Source organism: Cyprinus carpio, chromosome B20, assembly GCF_018340385.1.
Source record: "Cyprinus carpio isolate SPL01 chromosome B20, ASM1834038v1, whole genome shotgun sequence".
NCBI classification, from domain to species: domain Eukaryota; kingdom Metazoa; phylum Chordata; class Actinopteri; order Cypriniformes; family Cyprinidae; genus Cyprinus; species Cyprinus carpio.
The window spans coordinates 16,908,898-16,929,178 of NC_056616.1; the positions used below are offsets into that span (position 1 = coordinate 16,908,898).

The 20,281-nt window shown below is 37.8% G+C and overlaps 1 protein-coding gene across 2 annotated transcripts; it reads right to left on the reverse strand.

The window, feature by feature from the left end:
- Nucleotides 1-1,695: 1,695 nt before the first annotated feature.
- LOC109113549 (thrombospondin-1-like) lies at nucleotides 1,696-12,414 on the reverse strand. 2 transcript variants are annotated; one of them, XM_042747479.1, is made up of 23 exons: nucleotides 12,246-12,414; nucleotides 12,059-12,142; nucleotides 10,873-11,432; nucleotides 10,715-10,790; nucleotides 10,291-10,380; nucleotides 10,080-10,189; nucleotides 9,844-9,969; nucleotides 9,220-9,316; nucleotides 8,011-8,184; nucleotides 7,753-7,929; nucleotides 7,492-7,665; nucleotides 7,281-7,408; nucleotides 7,021-7,173; nucleotides 6,714-6,933; nucleotides 6,520-6,626; nucleotides 5,906-6,065; nucleotides 5,512-5,630; nucleotides 4,678-4,912; nucleotides 4,362-4,589; nucleotides 3,948-4,219; nucleotides 3,761-3,858; nucleotides 3,533-3,672; nucleotides 1,696-3,448 (listed from the first exon to the last, which is right to left on the reverse strand). In XM_042747479.1, exons 2-23 carry the CDS (start codon nucleotides 12,120-12,122, stop codon nucleotides 3,441-3,443), a joined length of 3,516 nt encoding a protein of 1,171 aa, XP_042603413.1. In that variant the 5' UTR covers nucleotides 12,123-12,142; nucleotides 12,246-12,414; the 3' UTR covers nucleotides 1,696-3,440. The 2 variants fall into 2 exon arrangements, with proteins under 2 accessions (XP_042603413.1, XP_042603414.1); XM_042747480.1 differs by lacking the exon at nucleotides 6,520-6,626 and having other exon boundaries at nucleotides 6,715-6,933.
- Between the last annotated feature and the right edge of the window lie 7,867 nt (nucleotides 12,415-20,281).

Below are 20,281 nucleotides of genomic sequence, written 5' to 3' on the forward strand. Positions count from 1 at the left end.
TGCTCCCCTTGTCCAGCCTCCTTGTTTTCATTTACCACATCCACTTGTTTGGTCCTTGTTTGTTTGATTGTGTTCACCTGATCCTTGTGTGCTCTGCTCCCTTAGGCCATGTCCACACGTACGCGGGTATTTTCATAACCACAGCTTTTCTGTACTGTTTGGCCATTCGTCCAAACACAGCACCAGGTCACTGAAACCGAACATTTTTGAAAACTCCTCCCAGAGTAAAGATTTTCAAAAACTGGATTTTGGAGACTGGATCAGAGCACGCGCTGTTATCTCTGCATACTGGAAACTTTTTCAGGCTTCTGATTGGCCAACATGGCTTTACGGTTGAGATTATATCACCACCTGTTAGCTTTGCATGCTCTTGACAGTGCTTCATAGCATGCTTTTGCGTTTTCATGTGGACGGAGATTTTTTTATTTAAATGGAAGAACATGTAAAGTGTACATGTGGACATGGCCTTATATTGTGCTCATTTTCCCTCTTGTCTTTGCATGCATTTTTTTTTTTTTTGTGCTTGCTTCTAGCTAGTACCGTTGATCTTGGTAGAGTTTGCTTTTCAATGTATTTTATCTAGTCTAGTTTTTTTTTCTTTCCCTTTTGTTCTATTCCAGTTAATTTATTTCTAGCATTCAGTTTCCCCTCCCTAGTTATCCTTTTTTGGAAGTCTTTACTTTTGATCTGTGTTATCTCTCGTCTCTCTTGTTGTCTTGTCTTTATGTGTGTTTATCATGTTGGTTCCTGCCGTTTCCTGAGTCCTCCCTGGTCGCTGCTGCTTCTGGCCTGACAGGCATTCTGGTGCTTCAAGAGTAACTACCCCAGTGCCAAGTCTGTGGTTCCTTGGGGTTCTACCTAGTCACCTTTGCCACAGAGTTTGGAGTTTCTCCATCCTCGGCCAGCCTTTTTCCCGTCGTGTGCCCTGGCCTATTGTGTGGACTGTCTGTCTGCCTCATCCTTTTGTGTTCCCAGTTCTGTTAATAAACTTTGTTCCCCTGTTAATTCTGCATCTGGATTCTCCCTTGCCAAACCCTGACAAAAAGACTTAGAAGTAGACTTAAACCTTCAGTAAGCAGATAATCTCCATGACATATATCATGTCATGGATCTTTCTTAGTTTTTGAGAATTAATACAAAGGCCAACTTTGCAGTCTTGTGCCCAGATTGTCTCTGGATCTCTACAGTAACCCTGATATCTTCTCTGATCCCTGGCCAACATGATATGAATGCGTTTACAGACCCACACCTGTCAGACTAGCACTAAATCACCCAGATCTGGGTTGAGTAAACGCAGAATGCCACACTATGGGTCAGGGAGGTTCACGCTTTCCCCACAGGCGAGTGAGGTATTAGAAGATTAACCCTGAGGAGAGGCGCTGCTGCAACATTCCACACTTCTACTGAAGACATGTATGCCTGTCTGTAGAAGAAGAAAATGGAGTAGTCTCAGCCTTTAACTGGGAACTAACATTAACTATTTTTGGAACTATGTTTAGTGTCTTTTTAAGGCATTTATGCTATAAAGCTGTTTGCTTTCAAGCACATGTTGGGGCCTAAGATGCCCTTTATGAACTTTTGTTTTATAATTGCTTTGACCTTTCGTGCCATGCACAGAACATTTGCAGTTGCACAACAAAAAATCTCACAAAACCCAAACATGCAGTAATAAAAAGCAGCCAAAGCCAATAAACATCAGTTTTACAATGTCTATCATCTGTTTATTATTCTGAAGTATGTAACAAAATAATCGCTATACGTAAAAATGGCATTTTGCATTGTGTAACTAAGTAAAAATGTTTACAGTCAAGCATTACTAATTGTACAAAAATAACAACACAAAGATACAAACAATGAAGAACAGAACATCCTCACGTCAGTGTGCAAACTGTTTATACAGATGAAAATGCCTCTTTCTCAGGTGGCACTCCATGATAAATTATTTAAATAGCATTTATCTACACACACAAATGAAACCGTCTTACAAACAGAGACAACAATAAAGCAATAATTTATCAACTTAAAAAAAGTACTGGTCATTTGAAGCACTGGCAAATGTATTCCTTATTGTTTTTTACTCTATTTTCCATTGGGATGTGGGGCTGGCTGTTTGTTCTATATACTATTTACAACTTGTGATACAGTAGCAATAAAGCAACCAATTTGTTTTCTTGAAGCAAAGGAAAAAGTACTTAAAAGCTTTTGCTTGATCAAATTACACAACAGCAATGAGGTAATATTTGTACATTAAAGTTTTCCTTTATCTCTCTCTCGACAGAAAAGGCAAATAGGTCAGAAGATCATCTCCTTTGGAAGTGACGGATGAACGGTTCATGACCGGAAAGGTTTGGATGAGTAGTTTTAGACAGAACATTGGTTAAGAGAGTTTATTTTTTTACAAATGTTGAAATGGTTGTTTTAGTGAGGGCAGTCTTTAGAAATTCCCTCGCTTGTGCTTTTTGAAGCAAAATCACAGCACAGTCTTGCCAAACTCAAAAAGTGCTACATAAACATATATAGAAAAAGTCTAAAAGAATTTTCTCGTAGAAATTAGCATCTCAAATAAAACCTCACACTAGAGTACTTGGTAATCTAGTATCCAGATGTGGCGAGTCTTTAATCCTTGGTCTGTCTAATTCCTCTTCATACAACCTTTCATTTTGCCATTTCTAATGAATATGTTAAAATGGTTTAACCATCTAGCCCTGAGAAAACTATGCCCACTAAACCATAAGTTATCTCCCGCCAGACCTTAATGGATGTTCATGATACTTAAGATAGGACTTTGCTAAGTGAAACTTTAGATAGATAAACAAAAATGTAGATTTAAAAATTTGTCCTCTAAAATCACCTGCTTGGAATACAAAAATAGTGTTCTTGTACTACTTATACAATGTTTTTATACCATTTGTTGTTGCTTCTATATCTTAAACATTCACAACACTTTTTTTTTTCTAGTCAAGAAAACAGTTTAAAGTTTTAATAAAATACTGAATATTATAAAAGCAATCTTTCTTTAAAAAGGGTGGCGCTCTCCCTAATGGAGCCATAATTTGGACAGCTTTTCAAGAAGAGAGCATGAAAACATGAGAGAGAGTAAAGGTTTTGAAGTGCATAGCTGTCTGTTGGGAGCTCTTCCCACACAGAGCTGAATGAGGTTTTTCAGAGAGAGATCGCAGTCTTCCCAATTAAGCAAAGCGAGGGAGACTTTTCTTCTGCTCTACCTGCTAATGGCGGAGGAGTCCAGATTCTGAATCAGAAGCCACTTGGTTTCTATCCCAACCAGTGACAGTTACATTGAAATTGACTACCTGCTTTCTCACTCCACCAGTGTGTGAGCGGCAGCAGAAAAAGTAGCATCAAATCTGTCCCTGGACTTTTCCTAGAATACATATTTATATGGAAAGGTGCATTCTTTGATGAACTTCCTGTCTGTGCAATTACGCATCTGAAAGGGAACAGAAAGACAGGAAGTGTTAATATCGAAAAACTAACTTTTATTTGGGTGTCTATGGGATGTGTTGACGCTCACCTCTGCATTCATATTTGAGGTCTGAGAAGTACACCATCTCTTGTGAGAAAACAAAGAGACCTAGTCTTCCGCCTGCATAGGTTTTGTCATAAATTCTTCCAGAATCTGCCATGATCTTTTTGCCTTCATACATGACCACTCTGAAATATATATAAATATGATGAATATAATGCATATAAATAAGAGTTAATTCCAGAATTCTAGTTTTAATGATCTTTTTAGTAATACCTTATGTGTCCAGTTCTTGGTCGATGAGTCAAGTGCCATCTGTAAGCAGTGAAGTCCTTCCATCCCACATTCTTTGGGTCGTGCCACAGTGTGCGAACCTAAAATGGATCACATACAGAAATGTTGGCATTCATATAAAGAGTAACATCAAACCTGATGTTATCATAGCGAACTTGGTGAAACATACCTGTCCTGGAGTATCTCCGGTGTGCCACAGGGCATTCCTCAGATGCTCACCTGGCCCTGTGGTGGAGTTAACCACTTTGATTGACAGCCCTGAGTAACCCTGTGCCTTGGTAGGTGTGCTGGACCAGTAGGTCTGTGTGATCTGCTTCCACATGACCACGTAGAAGCGAGAGCTGGACTGGTATCCAAAAACGAAGCCGGCGTAGTCATCATCCCTTTCAGTGTTGATGAAGAACGTTCCACTGAAGTCGACTGAATTGAACTCATCAAAACCTTTAAAGAAATTTTTTAAAAAGTCAGAATTTTGGTAATTACACATATTTTGAATTTATTGGCTATGTGTGAAAGGTATTTCTATTTATTCTTGCTTAGGTGAAATGGATTTCTCTGTTTTTTTTTTAAAGACTGAACCTACCAACAGCAATGCCAGGGTCGCAGTTGACTGTCTGAACCAGTTCTTTTCCTTGGTGCCGAACCACCCAGTTGGGGTCGATCTGAGAAGTGCCCTTGGGATCCAGAGGAACCATCTGGAATTTGCGGAAGTCTGTTTCACTGATGTCAAAGTTCTCAGGACAGACATCATAGATATCCAGGACATTGTCTTGGTCAAAGTCATCTTTACAGGCGTCACCACGTCCATCGCCTACAAATGGAAGAAGTTTAACCAGTAAGTATAAATCTTTACATTAATGAGTGCAATAGTTGAATGAATATTCAGATGTTAAACTGACCATCAGAATCCAGTTGATCTTTATTGGGAACCAATCTGCAGTTGTCTTTGTCATCAGGGATGCCGTCATTATCATCATCGTAGTCGCAAGCATCTCCTTTACCATCCTTGTCGTGATCAGCCTGGTTAGAATTGGGGATGTACGGGCAGTTGTCCAGGTTGTTTTGGTGACCATCCTCATCGATATCCTGGTTGCTGTCACATTTGTCTCCAACACGGTCAGAATCGGAGTCGACCTGTCGGAGTGAAAGTGTAGAATCTTTAAACACCAAAGTCTCAGAGTGTCTTTAAAACTGTAGGGCTTTCTTAATAAAAATATTCCCACTAGAATGGGCCTTTTTCTAAAAGGCACAAACTTCTGTCCTAGTTGGCCTATCTGTGAAGGCTTTTTCAGAAAGCAATCTCATGTTCCTGAAGCTTGGCACTACCACAGTCGCATTTCAGCGTCTAATGAGGAAAGGAGGGGTGCATTCCTTCTCTTCAGTTAACCATGGCACAGGTGTGATCCACAGGGATTGAGTGCCGACAGGGCATGCATAACCCCACCGGCAAATAATAACCATTCTTAACCTCTGCATGTCCTTTGGGTTAACTGAACACTAGTGAATGTCCCTGAAAAGCCTCCTAGTGCTTTATTGTGTGGCTTTGGATTCAAGAAGAAGAGGATTTACTCCTCCCATACATAGCTTAGTAACGACTGCGACTACCCTCTGGGTATTTTTTTTAGCAAAGACTCTGGAGCTGAACTGAACAGCTCATAGATCTCCGTGGATTATATAATGGTTTGAAACACCTGCGGCATTCACTTACTTGTTTAAGTCTCACATATACATACCTGGTCTGGGTTGTGCTCCAGAGGGCAGTTGTCACACTGGTCACCAACTCCATCGAGATCGGTGTCTTTCTGGTCAGTGTTGTACAGATATGGGCAGTTGTCGTTCTCATTCAAAATACCTGTCAAATAGAATGAAATAATGGTGAAGACTGATTGAAAACACACTGGATTCTCACGCAACCTGTCAAGAAAATATCCAGGTCATAATTTACTGCACAATTGAAATAAAGAATAAACAAAAGAATGAAAAAGAAAAAGAGAAAGAAATTAATTATAGTTTGCTGAAGATTTTTTACATTGACATTTATTATTTTTATTATATATGGATGTTTTCTTGGCAGGTTTATCAAGGAATGTCCATGTATGGATAAGCAAATATAGCAGAGTTTCGTACCATCTCCATCAATGTCCACAGCACAGGCGTCACCTTCACCATTGTTGTCAGTGTCAGTCTGGTCTGGGTTGCTGTTGTAGGGACAGTTGTCGCAGCGGTCTCCCACGTCATCGCGATCGTAGTCGTACTGTCTTGGGTTGAAGATGAGTGGGCAGTTGTCCTATTTTTAAAGAGACCGCAGTTCAGATGGAGAAACATATGGCAAATAACAGCCGAGTGATTCTCTACAGGGCACGCTCACACGAAGGTTATTACTTTTAGATGTTAGGCTTGTAATTTGGCTGCGGCTGTGTAGGTCTATTTAGAAGAGCGCAACGATAAAAGCAAGCCTTATTTTAGGAACTGGACCAAGGATAATATTGGATTAGCAAGATACACTGCAGGTCTTTCAGAAAGGTACCTCTTTGGTGGAATTTGAGGTTGGTCTCCAAGAGAAACTGAATTTACTTTACACAGCACTTTTTTCCACACCTCAGCCTGTAAGCTATGTAAAATTTGGGCGGCTTCTCTTTCTTCATTCAGACATACACGGTGCAAAATATACAAAAAGTCACTTGACTGGAATGAGCACCTGTGGAATACACTGTATAAACAATAATGTAACTATATTTTACCCTGTCATCAGGAATGCCATCGTCGTCATCATCATTATCACAAGCATCACCAACTCCATCCTTGTCATAGTCCTCTTGCCCAGAGTTAGGAAGATTGGGGCAGTTGTCTTAAAAAAATGAGTAGTAGTATATGAATATGAATAATAGCCACAATGATTTGTATTTTTATAACAAATAAAGCCAATATATGCCAACCTTCTTGCAGTGATAGGTTGCATTCTCGACACACACAAGATCAGCATTAGGCCAGCCATCAAGATCAGTGTCCTCTCCACAGATCAGTCCATTTCCAGCAAAGCCAGGTTTGCACTCACAGCGGTACATTGGGTCTGAGAAATGGCCCAGGTAGTTGCAGCGAGCGTTCTTATTGCAGTCGTGGCTTCCATCGAGGCAGGGATTACGAGGCGTGCAGACCTGCAGGAAAAGATGAATCAGTCGGTGCACATTAGTTCATTAGTTCAACATAGGTAATCTGTAATCTTTCAGTGTTTTCTCATTTACCTGTTTCTTGGAAGCAGCGTCCTCCACTCCTTGACCAAACGGCTGTGGGCCAGTGTAGCGTGAGGGGCAAGGCAGGCAGTTGTAGCCTGGCACTGTGTTCTCACACCTGTGGACTCCATTAAATTCAAAGCAGGCATCAGGGACTTCCTTACACTGTAACAGAGAAAAAGACAATCGGGATGAGATTTTTGCTGCCCACTGCATTCAGAATCAGCCAGGATTATAGTATCGGTGCATCCCTAAAAAGCAGTGTACTGCACCTCATTGATATCCTTGCAGTTGATTCCATTGCCAGTGTATCCTGTGGGGCATTTTCCACATTTCCAAGAGCCATCTGGGAAGCTTGTACACTGGGCTCCTTCAAAGCATGGATTTGAAAGGCATCCATCTGTGAAAAATGAAAATAAGCATGACTTATCTCGGAAACACAGACTAGTATCATCTTAAGGTTTGAGTGACACTAGAACTCACCAATTGGACAGGCTTGTTTGTTGCAAATCTGGCTGCCCTTTGTGTTTCCCACACAGTCTTTGCCACCATACATGGGTACTGGATTATTGCAAAGACGTTTACGGTTTTGGACTCCACCACCACAGGTGGCAGAGCAAGTATCCCAGGGTGACCATGGTCCCCAGCCACCACTGACTAAGAAAAAAATTGTGCAACAAAAATTTGGACAATTGCATTTTTTAATAAACAAGAAAATGGACATGCTGCATAGGGTTTACTTACTCGGACATGGTGATTTCTCACACCTTTCAGTTTGCCGACCTTCACCCTGGCATTCTTTGCCTTCCATTTGAGGTGTTGGGGAGTTGCAGAGACGGATGCGTGTGATAACACCAGCACCACAGGTGACCGAGCAAGAAGACCAGGGTGACCAGTGACTCCAGCTGCCATCCTGCTTAACTGTTAAAAACGATGCAGGTTATTACCTTTCTCCTCTATTGTAAGGAAAAACCACACTTTTGGCCACTGGGCACCACTCACAGCGCTTGTCACACTCCTGAAGGTAGCAGTCTCTCGTCTGCACCGATGTGCCTTCGCAGTTGTTATTGATGCGGTCACAGGAGCGGCCGCGCTGCTGAATGCCCCTTCCACAGGACACAGAACAATGGGTCCATTCAGACCAGGGGGACCAGCCATCCTCAGCGGAGTCGCTCGCTGTCGAGAGAGCAAAACGAGACAATAGCAGAGCTATTCCTTCTTTGTAAAGCAGCAAAATGGAGAAAAGCTTTTAATACTGGGGCTTAATGGACTCAATTTAGCCTGGGCAGCTCGAGACAGAGCACTCCAGGGAACCCTGGCATGAACCAAGCAGTTGGAATGCTGGGGAAATGTCAGTGTATTTAATGCACAGGGATACCTTTCTCCAAATGTGGATGGTATTTGCAGACACCCCTGATTATGCCATAAGTTCAAACATATGAGGCTGATATTAATTGAGATCCTTGCTATGCACGGCGAGCCCTCAAGACTTGAGGAGCCTGCTATTTATTTTTTGAATCTCTGCCAAACAGCACCAGTTTTCCACCTCTCTTTAACTAATTTAGACAATTATGGCCATTTAGTGATTCAGTGATGCACAAAGCTCTAGTGTTCCTTTCATTAGTTAAACTTCAGTTGAAGTCTATTGTGTGATACAGGAATGACTGTGGATGTTTGGATAGCAACAGCGCTTTCAATAGAAAAGCTTTTAAAAGTCAGAAATTTGCCTGGTTAACAATAAAGTACATTCAAGTTCACAAGAAAGTTTTTTTTTCTCGCTTGAACATTTACTTTTAGTCTGTGGATGAGTCTCTTAAGCTCACCATGGCTGCATTTATTTGATTAAAAATACAGTAAAAAGAGTAACATTATTAAATATTGTTAAAAAGTGTATGTTTTAAAAAAAAATGTAATATATTTCTATGATGGCGACATTGAATTTTCAGCATCCAATACTCTAGTCTTCAGTGTCACATGATCTTTTAGAAATCATTCTGATATACTGATTTGGTGCAATCTGTTGATAAAATTTGGATGCTTTTCAAAATTATTTGATGAATACAAAGCACCCTATTTATTTGAAATATAAATATTTTGTAACATTATCTAATATATAAACAACTATATGAATTATATTCTAAAGTGATTACAATGACCCCAACTCTAACTCTGAATTTTGTTATACAATAACGTTAGTTCAGTTGCACTTACGGGTTCCACATCGAGGGCAGCACTCTCCATCAGGCACTGTGGCGTTTGCACATGGGATTAGGGGGCATGAAATCTTGCGGCACAACGTTGCAGAGTTCTGCGGTTAACACAATGACTCTCATTAATCATTTGTTAAAGGATATGCATGACTGGAATAAAAAAATAATTAGTGCAACACCACACTCAACATTACAATTTTCCTTAAAGTCATCGTAAACTTAAGCTTGAGAGTGGATATAATGTTGTATACAAGTCTGTTTGTATATAAGTCTGTGTAATTAGGCATGCAAGTATTCCTCAGTATTGATATAACCTGGCACTTCAGAGAGACAAGTCTAAAGGCAAGGATATAACAAATTTAGTTTATAAGGCTTTCTTTAGCTGACTGTATTTTCTTCAGCTACCTCCATTTCACACTTTTAATTACAGGCTAGGCGGTTAAGGGAAATGGATACACCTGGCTTAAGTCTGCCACAATGGACAAGACTAAGACCAGTACTGTGTATCATAGCACACATGACATGGCTCCCGTCTCGTTTACACACAAATTAGTGGCTCAATGACAGAGCAGGCAGCTCTCAGAGTCTACAACAGGTACATGTCTGCAGGTTATTGGGTTCTTACCTGGCAAGTGCACTCTGTGCAATCGTCCACTGTCCATTCCTCCTTATTTTTGTGCACAATTCCATTGTGAAGACAGACACCAGCATGAATGCCCATGCTATTCATGAGCACGTTTTTCTCGTCCGTCTAGAAAACAGAACAAAAATTGAGTTATTATGTGGATGGAATGTGTTAATCTACAGTATTATCTATGTCATGTTACACAGCATATTCATATGCACCAACTTTTTGCTCACCACTTTGCGGAGTTCATTGGACAGCTCTTGCACCACCACACCAAGACCTTTCAGTTCCTTGAACATGGCAGCCAGGTCCTCACATGAAAAGCCACAAATCATCTGCAGATCTACATAGGAGAAATATACAGTTTGCATTGATTAAACCTGCATTTGGATTCTCAATTTACATATATTTTATTTGTATAGATTTCTGGAAAGGAAGGATTACCTTTTGTTTTGTGGCCAGTGTAATCAGTCCTGATTGCAGGTCTGGATCCATTTATGGGATTGTCAAGGGTGATGATATCAGTCATAATTGCTGCAAGAGGAAAGGGCATTCAGATGGCTTAAAGTTCATTATAAAAATTACTGAGCTAATAGAAAAGTTGAATGAAAAGATAATAAAAAAAGGCTCATGATAGTGAATGCAGATTAGTCTTTATTTTATATTGCTATTGTTCACTGGCACAGATGTTATGTTAATTGTATTTTTTTGTTATTTAAAATACAATACAAAATACAATACAATACAATTTAAAAAAAATATATTTTAAATAAATTTTACCCAAGACGCAATGTTGCCTACTTATAATAAACAAGCAAAAAGCAGTTTTCTAACGGATTCATATGCATGTGTTCTGCATTACACTTACTGTTTTTGCATCCTTTATTCCTCAGAATTGCCTCCAGTGTGGTACCAAACACAAAGCGCACGTTTTGCAACACCCCCTAAAAAAATCCACAAGAGATTAATGCTTCTTAATGTATTTGGCACGCAACAGGATTCATAGACAGCGAACCGTTCACTCACCATGAACCTGTCCTTCACTGCGCCCTTGCCGATCCTCAGGCTCGCCACGCCCGGGGTCTCCTGAGTGAGGATAGTCTGGATAGAAGCATCGAGCTCCGCTGTATTCACCTCCTCGCATCCCACATAGAACTGAACCCTGTCCTCCTGCACGAAAAGCGTGATGTTTTTCCAATGTCCCACAGCCAAATCCGCTTCCTCAATGGACACGACCTGTTGCTTGTTTTCAGTGGAAAAAACAATGTCCAGAGTATTGGCTTTCCCGTTGGAAATGATTTCGAAAACGGGTCCGGAGCCATCTTTCTTCTCCACGGTCAGAAGGCTTCCTCTTGTGTGTTTGAACTGTTTGAAGTTGAGCAGAAGCAGAAATCCTCTCTCCGCGTGGATGGAGTCGATCAGGTCCCTGAAGGCGCTCTCGGGAACCGGGGGAATCAGGTCGGGGTTCAGGATCTTGTAGGCGGGGCTGTACGGATCGTCGCCTTTCACCAGAGTCACCCCGTGGTTTTTCTTCTGCACTTGGACGAGCTCAAACAGATCGTAAACGCTGTTGTCGTCTCGACTTTCTAACAAGAATTCAGAAGTTAAAGAAATCTCGTTATAATGTACTTGATATTAATGGACACAGTTTTAATTTATTCCATGGCTCTCTAGAGTAGATGCTAGATTCTGATTGGTCAGTTCAGCGGTCAATTTTTTTGACCACTCATACGTCTCCTTCATATGATAGCTGTGCTTGTCTCTATAATCCGATAATAAAATTAAACTTAAATTATTCTTTTTTTTTCATAAATGTGACCCTGGACCACAAAACCAGTCATACGGGTCTTTTTTCTTTTTTTTTTTATTTATTTATTTGAAATTGAGATTTATATATCATGGAACATGATCTTTAGGCTACTTAATATCCTAATGATATTTGGCATGAAAGAAGAATATATAATTTTGACCCATACAATGTATTCCTGGCTACAAATATATGCCACCCGTGCTAATTGTGACTGTTTTTGTGGTCCAGGGTCACAAATGTAGGCTATTTAAGACCTGCTGGAGTTTACTTTGCGATAATTACCAACTGATTGTCAGTTAGTACTATAATATTTAACAGCTATTTATACTTTAAACCACAACAGCATTCACTCAAAAATGCAATCAGTTCCAGATTAGTTCGTTCCTTTGTATCATCGCTCACCTGCGACTCTCGCGCTCTCGCAGCTCCAAAGCATCAGTAGCAAAAAGATTGCAGCTGACTTCATTTTGTCACTTATTCTTGTACCTATCGGAAATCACAAATAAATATATAAATTGTTGAAAATTCAGCAAAACTTAAGCTTAACGGGTCTGAAAAATCAATTATTAAAATATAAGAAACAACTCACCTTCCAAGTGTTTAAAACAGCAGCAAATCCAGGGTAAAGTGATATAATTCCTAAGATGCGTCAATCAAAGGTCGTTTCAAAATAAAGAAATTTTATTTTTCTGTTTAACCGCGGTCTACAGCATTCGGTGTTTCTTTGCTGTAGTTACAGTGGCCAATCTAACTATTACCGAAGAGAACAAAGTGCTATTTAAATAGTTTCATGACATTCCTGAGCGCGCGTCTCCTCCAATCAGATGCTGGAAGGAAAAAGGGACGAGCTTGCGTTACCTCACAGAGCGCTTGTGTGAGATACACACGAGGGGAAAAACGCACCACATTCCAACGAACACATTCCATAATCATACTTTTGATTTTCCTGACCGCTGCTTCCGTTTAGTACCTTTTTATTTGCCGCGGTCCTGATTATTTTTGTATCCACGTACTGCTGCTTGTTTTGTCATTCAATAATTCCAGTTATTTCTTGTCACCGAAGTCTCTACCCTACCGTTCCTTGTGTATATATTTTATTTAAATCTGTGTATAATGAATGACTAAAACGTTTTCACGTTCAAGTGGCGACTTTATTTTAGAGCGTGTGTTTTATGTAACGAGTAAGTACGCTTTATTTGAGTGCTCGGTGCCATGCACAGCATCTTATAGGATGCTCGTGGAAGTGCTGCAGTAACACGTCTCTCCGCTAGAGCGCGTTCTGTGGATATTTGAACACCTGGGTCTACTGAATGATTTCTATTGTTGATTTCTGTAAAAGTTGCTTATAGGCCAACTTTAAAGCAGCTTAAATTTATAAAATCAGTTATCTGGGATTTTTATCTTATTATGTGTGGTAGGTTACCATTAAGCATTAGATACTTTTTTAAGCTAAAACACGTTTATAAAATACAATTCACAAAATAAAAAATAATAAATAATAAACATTTGTAAGGTGAGCCATATGGAGCTGTTTTTTATTTGTTTGTTTGTATTCAGAAATTAAAATTCAAGTTGTTCAAAACCTGTATGAGTTTCTTTTTTTCTGTTGAGCATGAAAAAAAAGATATTCTGAAGAGTAACCATTGGTAGCCATTGACTTCTGTAGTATTTTTTTCCATACTATGGAAGTCAATGGCTACCGTTAACTGTTTGGTTACCAACATTCTTTAAAATATCTTTTTTTTGTGTTCAACAGAAGAAAGGAAAGCACAGGTTTGGAGGAAGTGGAGGGTGAGTTAATGATGACCGAATTTTCATTTTTGGGTGAACTGTTTCTTTAAGGTTTGCATCTTTGACCAGCCGAGTTAGGATGATTAAAAGAGGATCAGTCAACCATTTCCTATTTCTACTCAAAACAGTCTATTTGTACTATTCAATGATTTGCGAGAGGAAGTATGCAGACTTCTGTTGCTTAAACCTGACGCCCACCTTGGCTGTTGTTGATTTTTCAGTGAAACATAACTGGAATGAAGACACTTCTTCAACTGAATGTGCATTTTTGCTTTCACAGTGATGAACGTCTCATTTGTGAGCAGATGTGGGATTCAGCTCAAGTTTAATCTGACTGGTCCTGGGAGATGTCAGACAGGGGTGGTAGCTGTATTGTTTGGAGGGTCAGAATGATAAAGCTCACCTCAGAGACCTCTCTGGACAGATGTAACTGATGTTACAAGAGGTTGTACACCAGTCATCACTGCTTTGTGTTTACTCTCTCTGCCCCGTGGCCATGCAGGCCTATTGTGCTCAGAAATATGGCACCCGGTCTCAAGAGATATTGTCAGTCTGAGCGTCTGCGACATCACTCAGCTAAACGGCTTCCAAACCTCTGTCATGGAAACCATGCTTTCGCTCAATGACGCACACAAGCTTCTTGAAGTTAAGAGCTTCTGTGGTACTTGAGTTGACCGGGTTTCAAAGGTGAAGGAGAAAATATTCCAGTTATGGGACAGCTGCTTACATTTGGTGTTAAACATCATAAATAAAGAAATAATCTTTCACATATTCAAAGTTTATACCTATTTTCTGGATTATTTTAAAGCTTTCTTGTAAGCAATAAGCATCAGATGTGTAGCTGATGTCTGAGCTGTCATGGCACGCACAAGTCCAGGAGATAAGTGAGTAAGATAATGATCAATCTGACTGAGCAAATATCTACTCTCTGCCCTATAAATGTAGGAGGGGCAGGACATATTACTCATCAGGTTCTCCAGATTTAAAAACAATCTTGCACACCCACCATTTTACTAAACTTTTTTTTATTATTATTGCCTCTTTGTAAAAAGTGCTATGGGGGTTATTTAAGCTTGTTTGGACTCTAACATGCACAAAAACTTAGATCATTTCTGTAAAGTGGGCGGTAGGAGTGTACAGAAGGTTTTAAGAGGTTTATTTCAGACAGAATTAACTGAGTTTTATGTGTACAAATAAAGCATAAAAAATATTTTCTTCTCTAAAAATAACTTGAGAATTCAGAAGTAGATACACCCATGAACTAATAAACAACAAAATCATCTCAGTATATGTTTTGTGTATGTATGTACTGTATGGATGTATGTATGTGTGTATACACACACACTCAACAAGGTAGTCTCAATTACTTCAATAATGCCTCTCTCTAATTAAAACAATATATCCAGTACATTCAGTGTATATTTAGAATACTTTCATTTTCAAAAAATATATTAATTAATATGTTAATGGTATTAATGTATACAATTTTTATGAAAAATATATTAAACTAAAGTATACTGTATGTAAAAATTGAGAGTGTTTATTTTTTCTAAATACTGGCAAAATAAAATGGAAAAAATAATATTGCATATACAGTATAGATATTGCTGACTGGACAATTCTCTCTCTCTCTCTCTCTCTTTATATATATATATATACACTTTTAAATATTCAGAAAAGTTGTGAAAAAAAAGAACTTAATGCAACATTCATACCTTTAGTGTATATAAGGCTTCTCAAAATGTCCGATGTCAGTCTGTGGCTAGATCATTATAAATCATTCAAATCATTCACTAAACAGAAAATTTTATTATTTTTCAGGATGAGCTATATTAAGCCCCACTGTCTTAGATTGTCCCAAAGAAACCTAAGAGACAGGAATACCATTCCATACTAAACCAAAACAGCCTTTCTCTCCGAGACCAACCAGGCACTGGAGTGTTTATTCAGACACACTTAAACATCTTGTTTATGTCTCTCAGCAAGTTACATGCAAGAAAAACTTTATTGAAGAGAATTAAATCAGCAGAATGGCATGTTCACCTGAATTCATCTCTAAACTGAGGTCAAAGGCCACACAGGATCATTAAGTAACCAAAGAGGCAGATTTGGTCTGCATATTTTGTCATGGACTATTTTGTATGACTGTTTTGAATCTGAATGTAGTAATTCATCATTGAATTGGCCTTGAATTAGCACAAAACAGCTGGAGCATTTCAGATGTAAGATTAGAATGAACTGTGACCACCTGTGCAGTTGTTTCAGTAATTTACCTGTAATATCAGAGTAGAGCCATTAACCTGCAGATCTCACAGATGAAAGGAGATTTGTTTCCACAGGTCCCCGTATTATATGACTTGCTAAATATCTTTCAATATCAGAGTATGTTTTCCGAGTCCGTTCCATCATCTTTCTAGCAGAAGGTTATGGTGTGCCAGCTTCCTTTTAATGTGTTTCCATGCACAATGTAATTTGCATTCCTGAGTCTAGTTAGTGGTAAAAAAGAAACACACAGTGTTCTGAATTATTTTTCGGTGGTTGCATGAGAGCAAGCCACTTCATTCCACTGCTGAAGATTCACACCATATTTGGCCAGTCTGAACAACAGGTTGTTCGATGTAGGGGACATTGTGTGACATAACAGTTGACATTGTTAATTGCACAGTAGCCTGATTGGCACCTATGATTTGCATATGCTCACAGAATAGTTTGAAACTATTTACAGGCAAATATTGTTAAGTATATAATTCATAACTCTAGGAAAATGCAAGTAGTCACTTTACAAACATAAACCTTGATTAACATAATTATTTTAAAGAATAAAATTATTTTTGGTTTAAATAGGGTTTAAAAATTAGTCAAATGTTCAAAAGTTGTACAGATGCCACAATACAACATTAATGTTGTCTTTCTGCAAATAATTAAATGAACCTTAAAATAAAATTAAACTGATGAAAAGTCACAGTACAGAAATTTATAATGTTAAAAAAATTATATTTCAAATAAATGCTGTTTATTTGACCTTTCTGTTCATCAAAGAATCTTGAACAAATGTATTGCAATTTCTGAAATATTGAGCAAAAAAAAAAAAAAAAAAAGTTTTCAACATTGAAAATAATTAGAACCATATCAATAATTGAGTAACAATAATAATTTATAATATTTGAACATCAAATCAGCATTTTCAGAATGATTTTTGAAGGATCAAGTGACATTGAAGACTGGAGTAATGTCTGAAAAATAAATGACATTTAAAAGAGTTATTTTCAGTTGTAATAATATAAGATATAAATAAATGCAGCCATGCAGCTTCCAGATTACTTCTACTTTTTTTTTTTTTTTTGAGAAAAAATTATTTTTTTAAGAAAATTGAATTGCATCATCTTGGTAATTTCATAACCAGACATTTATTAACCTCAGTGGTGTTGTGGTCTGTTCTCAGGATGTAGTTAAAATTCAGTCTTGCTCAGAGCGTTCTTTTTCCTCGTGTAACTTAAAAATGCACTTGACATCACTGCACTCTGGCAAACTGATTAATTCTCATCTGTTAGTTGCTTATCGCAGAAGTGGAAACATCTGTACATTTTCTGCAGAAGCACAACCTTGTTGACCCAGGCAGCAAGAGTCCACAGGCCGTCATTATTCCTGAGAGCTTTCAGCATTATGCTACTGTTGTCAATGATCTTATCACTACTAAAGCAGACACACGACATCAGTGATGTGATCACCTGACTCCATCAAACCAGACAGAAGCATATTAAAAGCCCTTAAGCCACATCAATCCATCAGTGAATCACATTAAAATTCTTAAATTATTCAAATAAAGCCAATAATTTAATAAATCCAATGCATTTAATAATTCAAAAATATTTATTTTATAATGAAATTATAATAATATGTTAATTTTAATAATGTAATTCAACAAGATCTCTGCAGCAGGGCTCCATTTCCTTTAATTCTTTATGGATTTTCGCAATGAATATCATAAATTCTCATGTGGTTCCTTTTATAATTTGTAGATCAGAACAAAACCAAAATAAATGGTTTATTAAAATATTAGTTCACTCCAGTGTCTATTATTTTTACCTTGCTTTTGTTGAAACTAATTATTTAAATTTGTAATGAAGACTTCTTGACATGAATCAACAAGAATGTTAAGCCGTTTCCTCCCGATATACCAATGAACATTCCACTTACACATACACAAACCTTCCAATTCCAAAGTACCAACTGTAATAAACACGACTGCACCACCCATATTTGGGAATACTGGAAGTTCACCTGCCATGCCCACATTCCTGACATTGTTTCATACTATAGGAAAATATCCCAGGAGACATTTACACACACTGAGTCATTCCAAGCAGACAGAACATCACTTTTATTTAACCTGTTTCACTCAGCCGATGGGACATTTTTAAAAGTGGTAGTTTGGAAGCTAGTTGTCTCAATGGGATGGTACTTTAGCGTCACTTCTGTAATTGCCCCCAGGTTCATACTTACGCAGAACTGTGCTGTCCTGCTAAATGTTTTCTGGAAGAACTGGCCCAGACGTGCTTGACATCCCAAAGTTCAGCCATTGCGCATCGACAAACACACAATTAGCCAGAAATCTTTCTTATGTCTTGCACAGACTAGGTGTAAAGGGGTGTCAACCCTGTTCTAGGTAATAGTACACATGTATGTAATTTACTCAGGTACACACTTGTGCTGTATTCTTCTGTTTTTCAAGACATGTTGCTAAGTTAGAGCTGATAATTTATTAAATATGTGACTTGATGACTAAGCGCATACAATCCATGCCCAAAAATGTGCTTACATTGTTGTAGTTGTTGTTTTTTTATATAACTTTTTCACTGTATTTCTAAGTGCTTGAATATACTGTAGTTGCTGAAAGATGTGACATTTGGGATAATTTTAGGTTCATAATACTTTACAGCATAGAGGTTGGCTGTAAATACATGGAACAACACTATATTTTTAAAAAAAATGGAAAGGCAGTAATGTAAAATGGGATATTTTAGTGACATGAATGAGACATTTTTCTTAATGTTAGTAAGTTAATTTTGGAAACATGATACTTTATGGCCTCTTGTAATGCAATAAAGCATGGCAAACTTTTTATATATGTGTATATATATATATATATATATAATAATATATATATCCACCATAATATCAACAACATTTTTAGACTCTGCAGCTTTTGATTAGCATGACCTTTGTTTTGTGATATCGTTGCACTGTCGATACTTCCATTGTTTTCTGGCTCCACACTATATGTAATGGAAAAAAGCTGTTTTTTTTATCGGACTTGTTGACAAGTCATTTGGCAAACCGTGGGAGTATTTATGCTTTTAAGGGTTACTGTGACTTGAAAATCTAATATTGTGAGATACCTGACATAACAGAGACATCCTGGAGACCGCGGCAAGGTTATTGGATAAGAACACTGAGATCTGAGAAAATAAACTGAAATTGTTATATAGCTTTTAATGGATATTGGACTTTTGATATATAAAAATATTCTCTCTTTTTTTGGTGTTCTTACAAATAATATGATCATCTGTTGCTGTTGTACATTTTCCTATAATATAATATAATATAATATAATATAATATAATATAATATAATATAATATAATATAATATAATATAATATAATATAATATAATAAGAAATCAGCATACTAGAATGATTTCTGAATTTATTATCACTGGTCACATTATTTTCTATTGAAATATAAATGAAATTTGATACAATATAATTTATGCAATAAATCCAGCAGAAACTCCAGCACGATCAGCAGATTTTAAAATGCTCATGACAGATGTCACTACCTAAAGCTCACATCAATTGGCCTCCACCAGCGTTTTCACTTTATATTTGCATAATTTTGTGCATTCCTCTATTTTTGGGTGCCGTCGTCCTCTTTTGACTCTTTTCACAAAACTGCAATAAATTCCCATATTTGCATGTATTTTGGTGGACACCTCTCATTACGTAATTGTGCACAGAAACGTTTCTCATGCAAAATTTATTCTGGATTTAAACAGGTGCGTTCGCACAGAAATTTGATTTCTGTAATGTTGTTTCATCCAATTTATTCTAAATTAAATGACCAGTTATTTGTATAAAACACCTTAACCATGTACTTACAAGGAGTTTATATACAACCTCACCTTACTCTCATGCACTATTCTCAAAACCGGTTAAAACACAATAAACAGTTTTATGGCTTGTAATTTTTCCTTATTACTCAGAAATAATTATTTTTGTAGAGACTCTTGGTTATTCTATACCTAATATACGTGGAGTATATGATTTTACATACATATGATTTAATATGGTTGTGCATTTTATTGAACATGTAGAATAAATTCATGATGAATTATAATGTCTTGTCAAAACATTAGAATTCAGATTTTAAATATTAAATATGCACACATGAGACTCACCCATAAAACTCACTTTCTGAACATCTGCCCAGCTTGAATAAGATAAAAGATTCTGAAGAATAACACCCCCATGCTGAGTAGTGTTGTCTCACTTGCGGTTTTCCCCTGTCAAACTATCTTTTTCTTTTATCCTTCCTGCTGTGTCTGTGAGGAAACAATGAGCTGTGGGAAGGGGTGTAATGAATAATGCTTGAGAAAACATTTTTAGAGCACATGTGCTGTCACGACAGGTTTAGCTCAAACTGTTGTTTTTTTGGACGATGAGCGTCGTCTACACAACAACAGACGAAACAACAGTTGTGGTGAATATATTCAGGTCTTCACCAAGGATATAGCATTTTTTCCCCAAAGGCATGCATCCTTCAACATGTTGATTC

What these genes read in the sequence shown, in the direction of transcription:
- LOC109113549 (XM_042747479.1), bottom strand. Translation starts at nt 12,122, where the DNA reads ATGAAGTCAGCTGCAATCTTTTTGCTACTGATGCTTTGGAGCTGCGAG. An exon ending in ATGGCATTCCTGATGACAGG is followed by an intron (nt 6,066 to 6,519) that starts GTAAAATATAGT and finishes CTTTAAAAATAG; the next exon opens with GACAACTGCCCACTCATCTT. An exon ending in CCGGAGATACTCCAGGACAG is followed by an intron (nt 3,859 to 3,947) that starts GTATGTTTCACC and finishes GATCCATTTTAG; the next exon opens with GTTCGCACACTGTGGCACGA.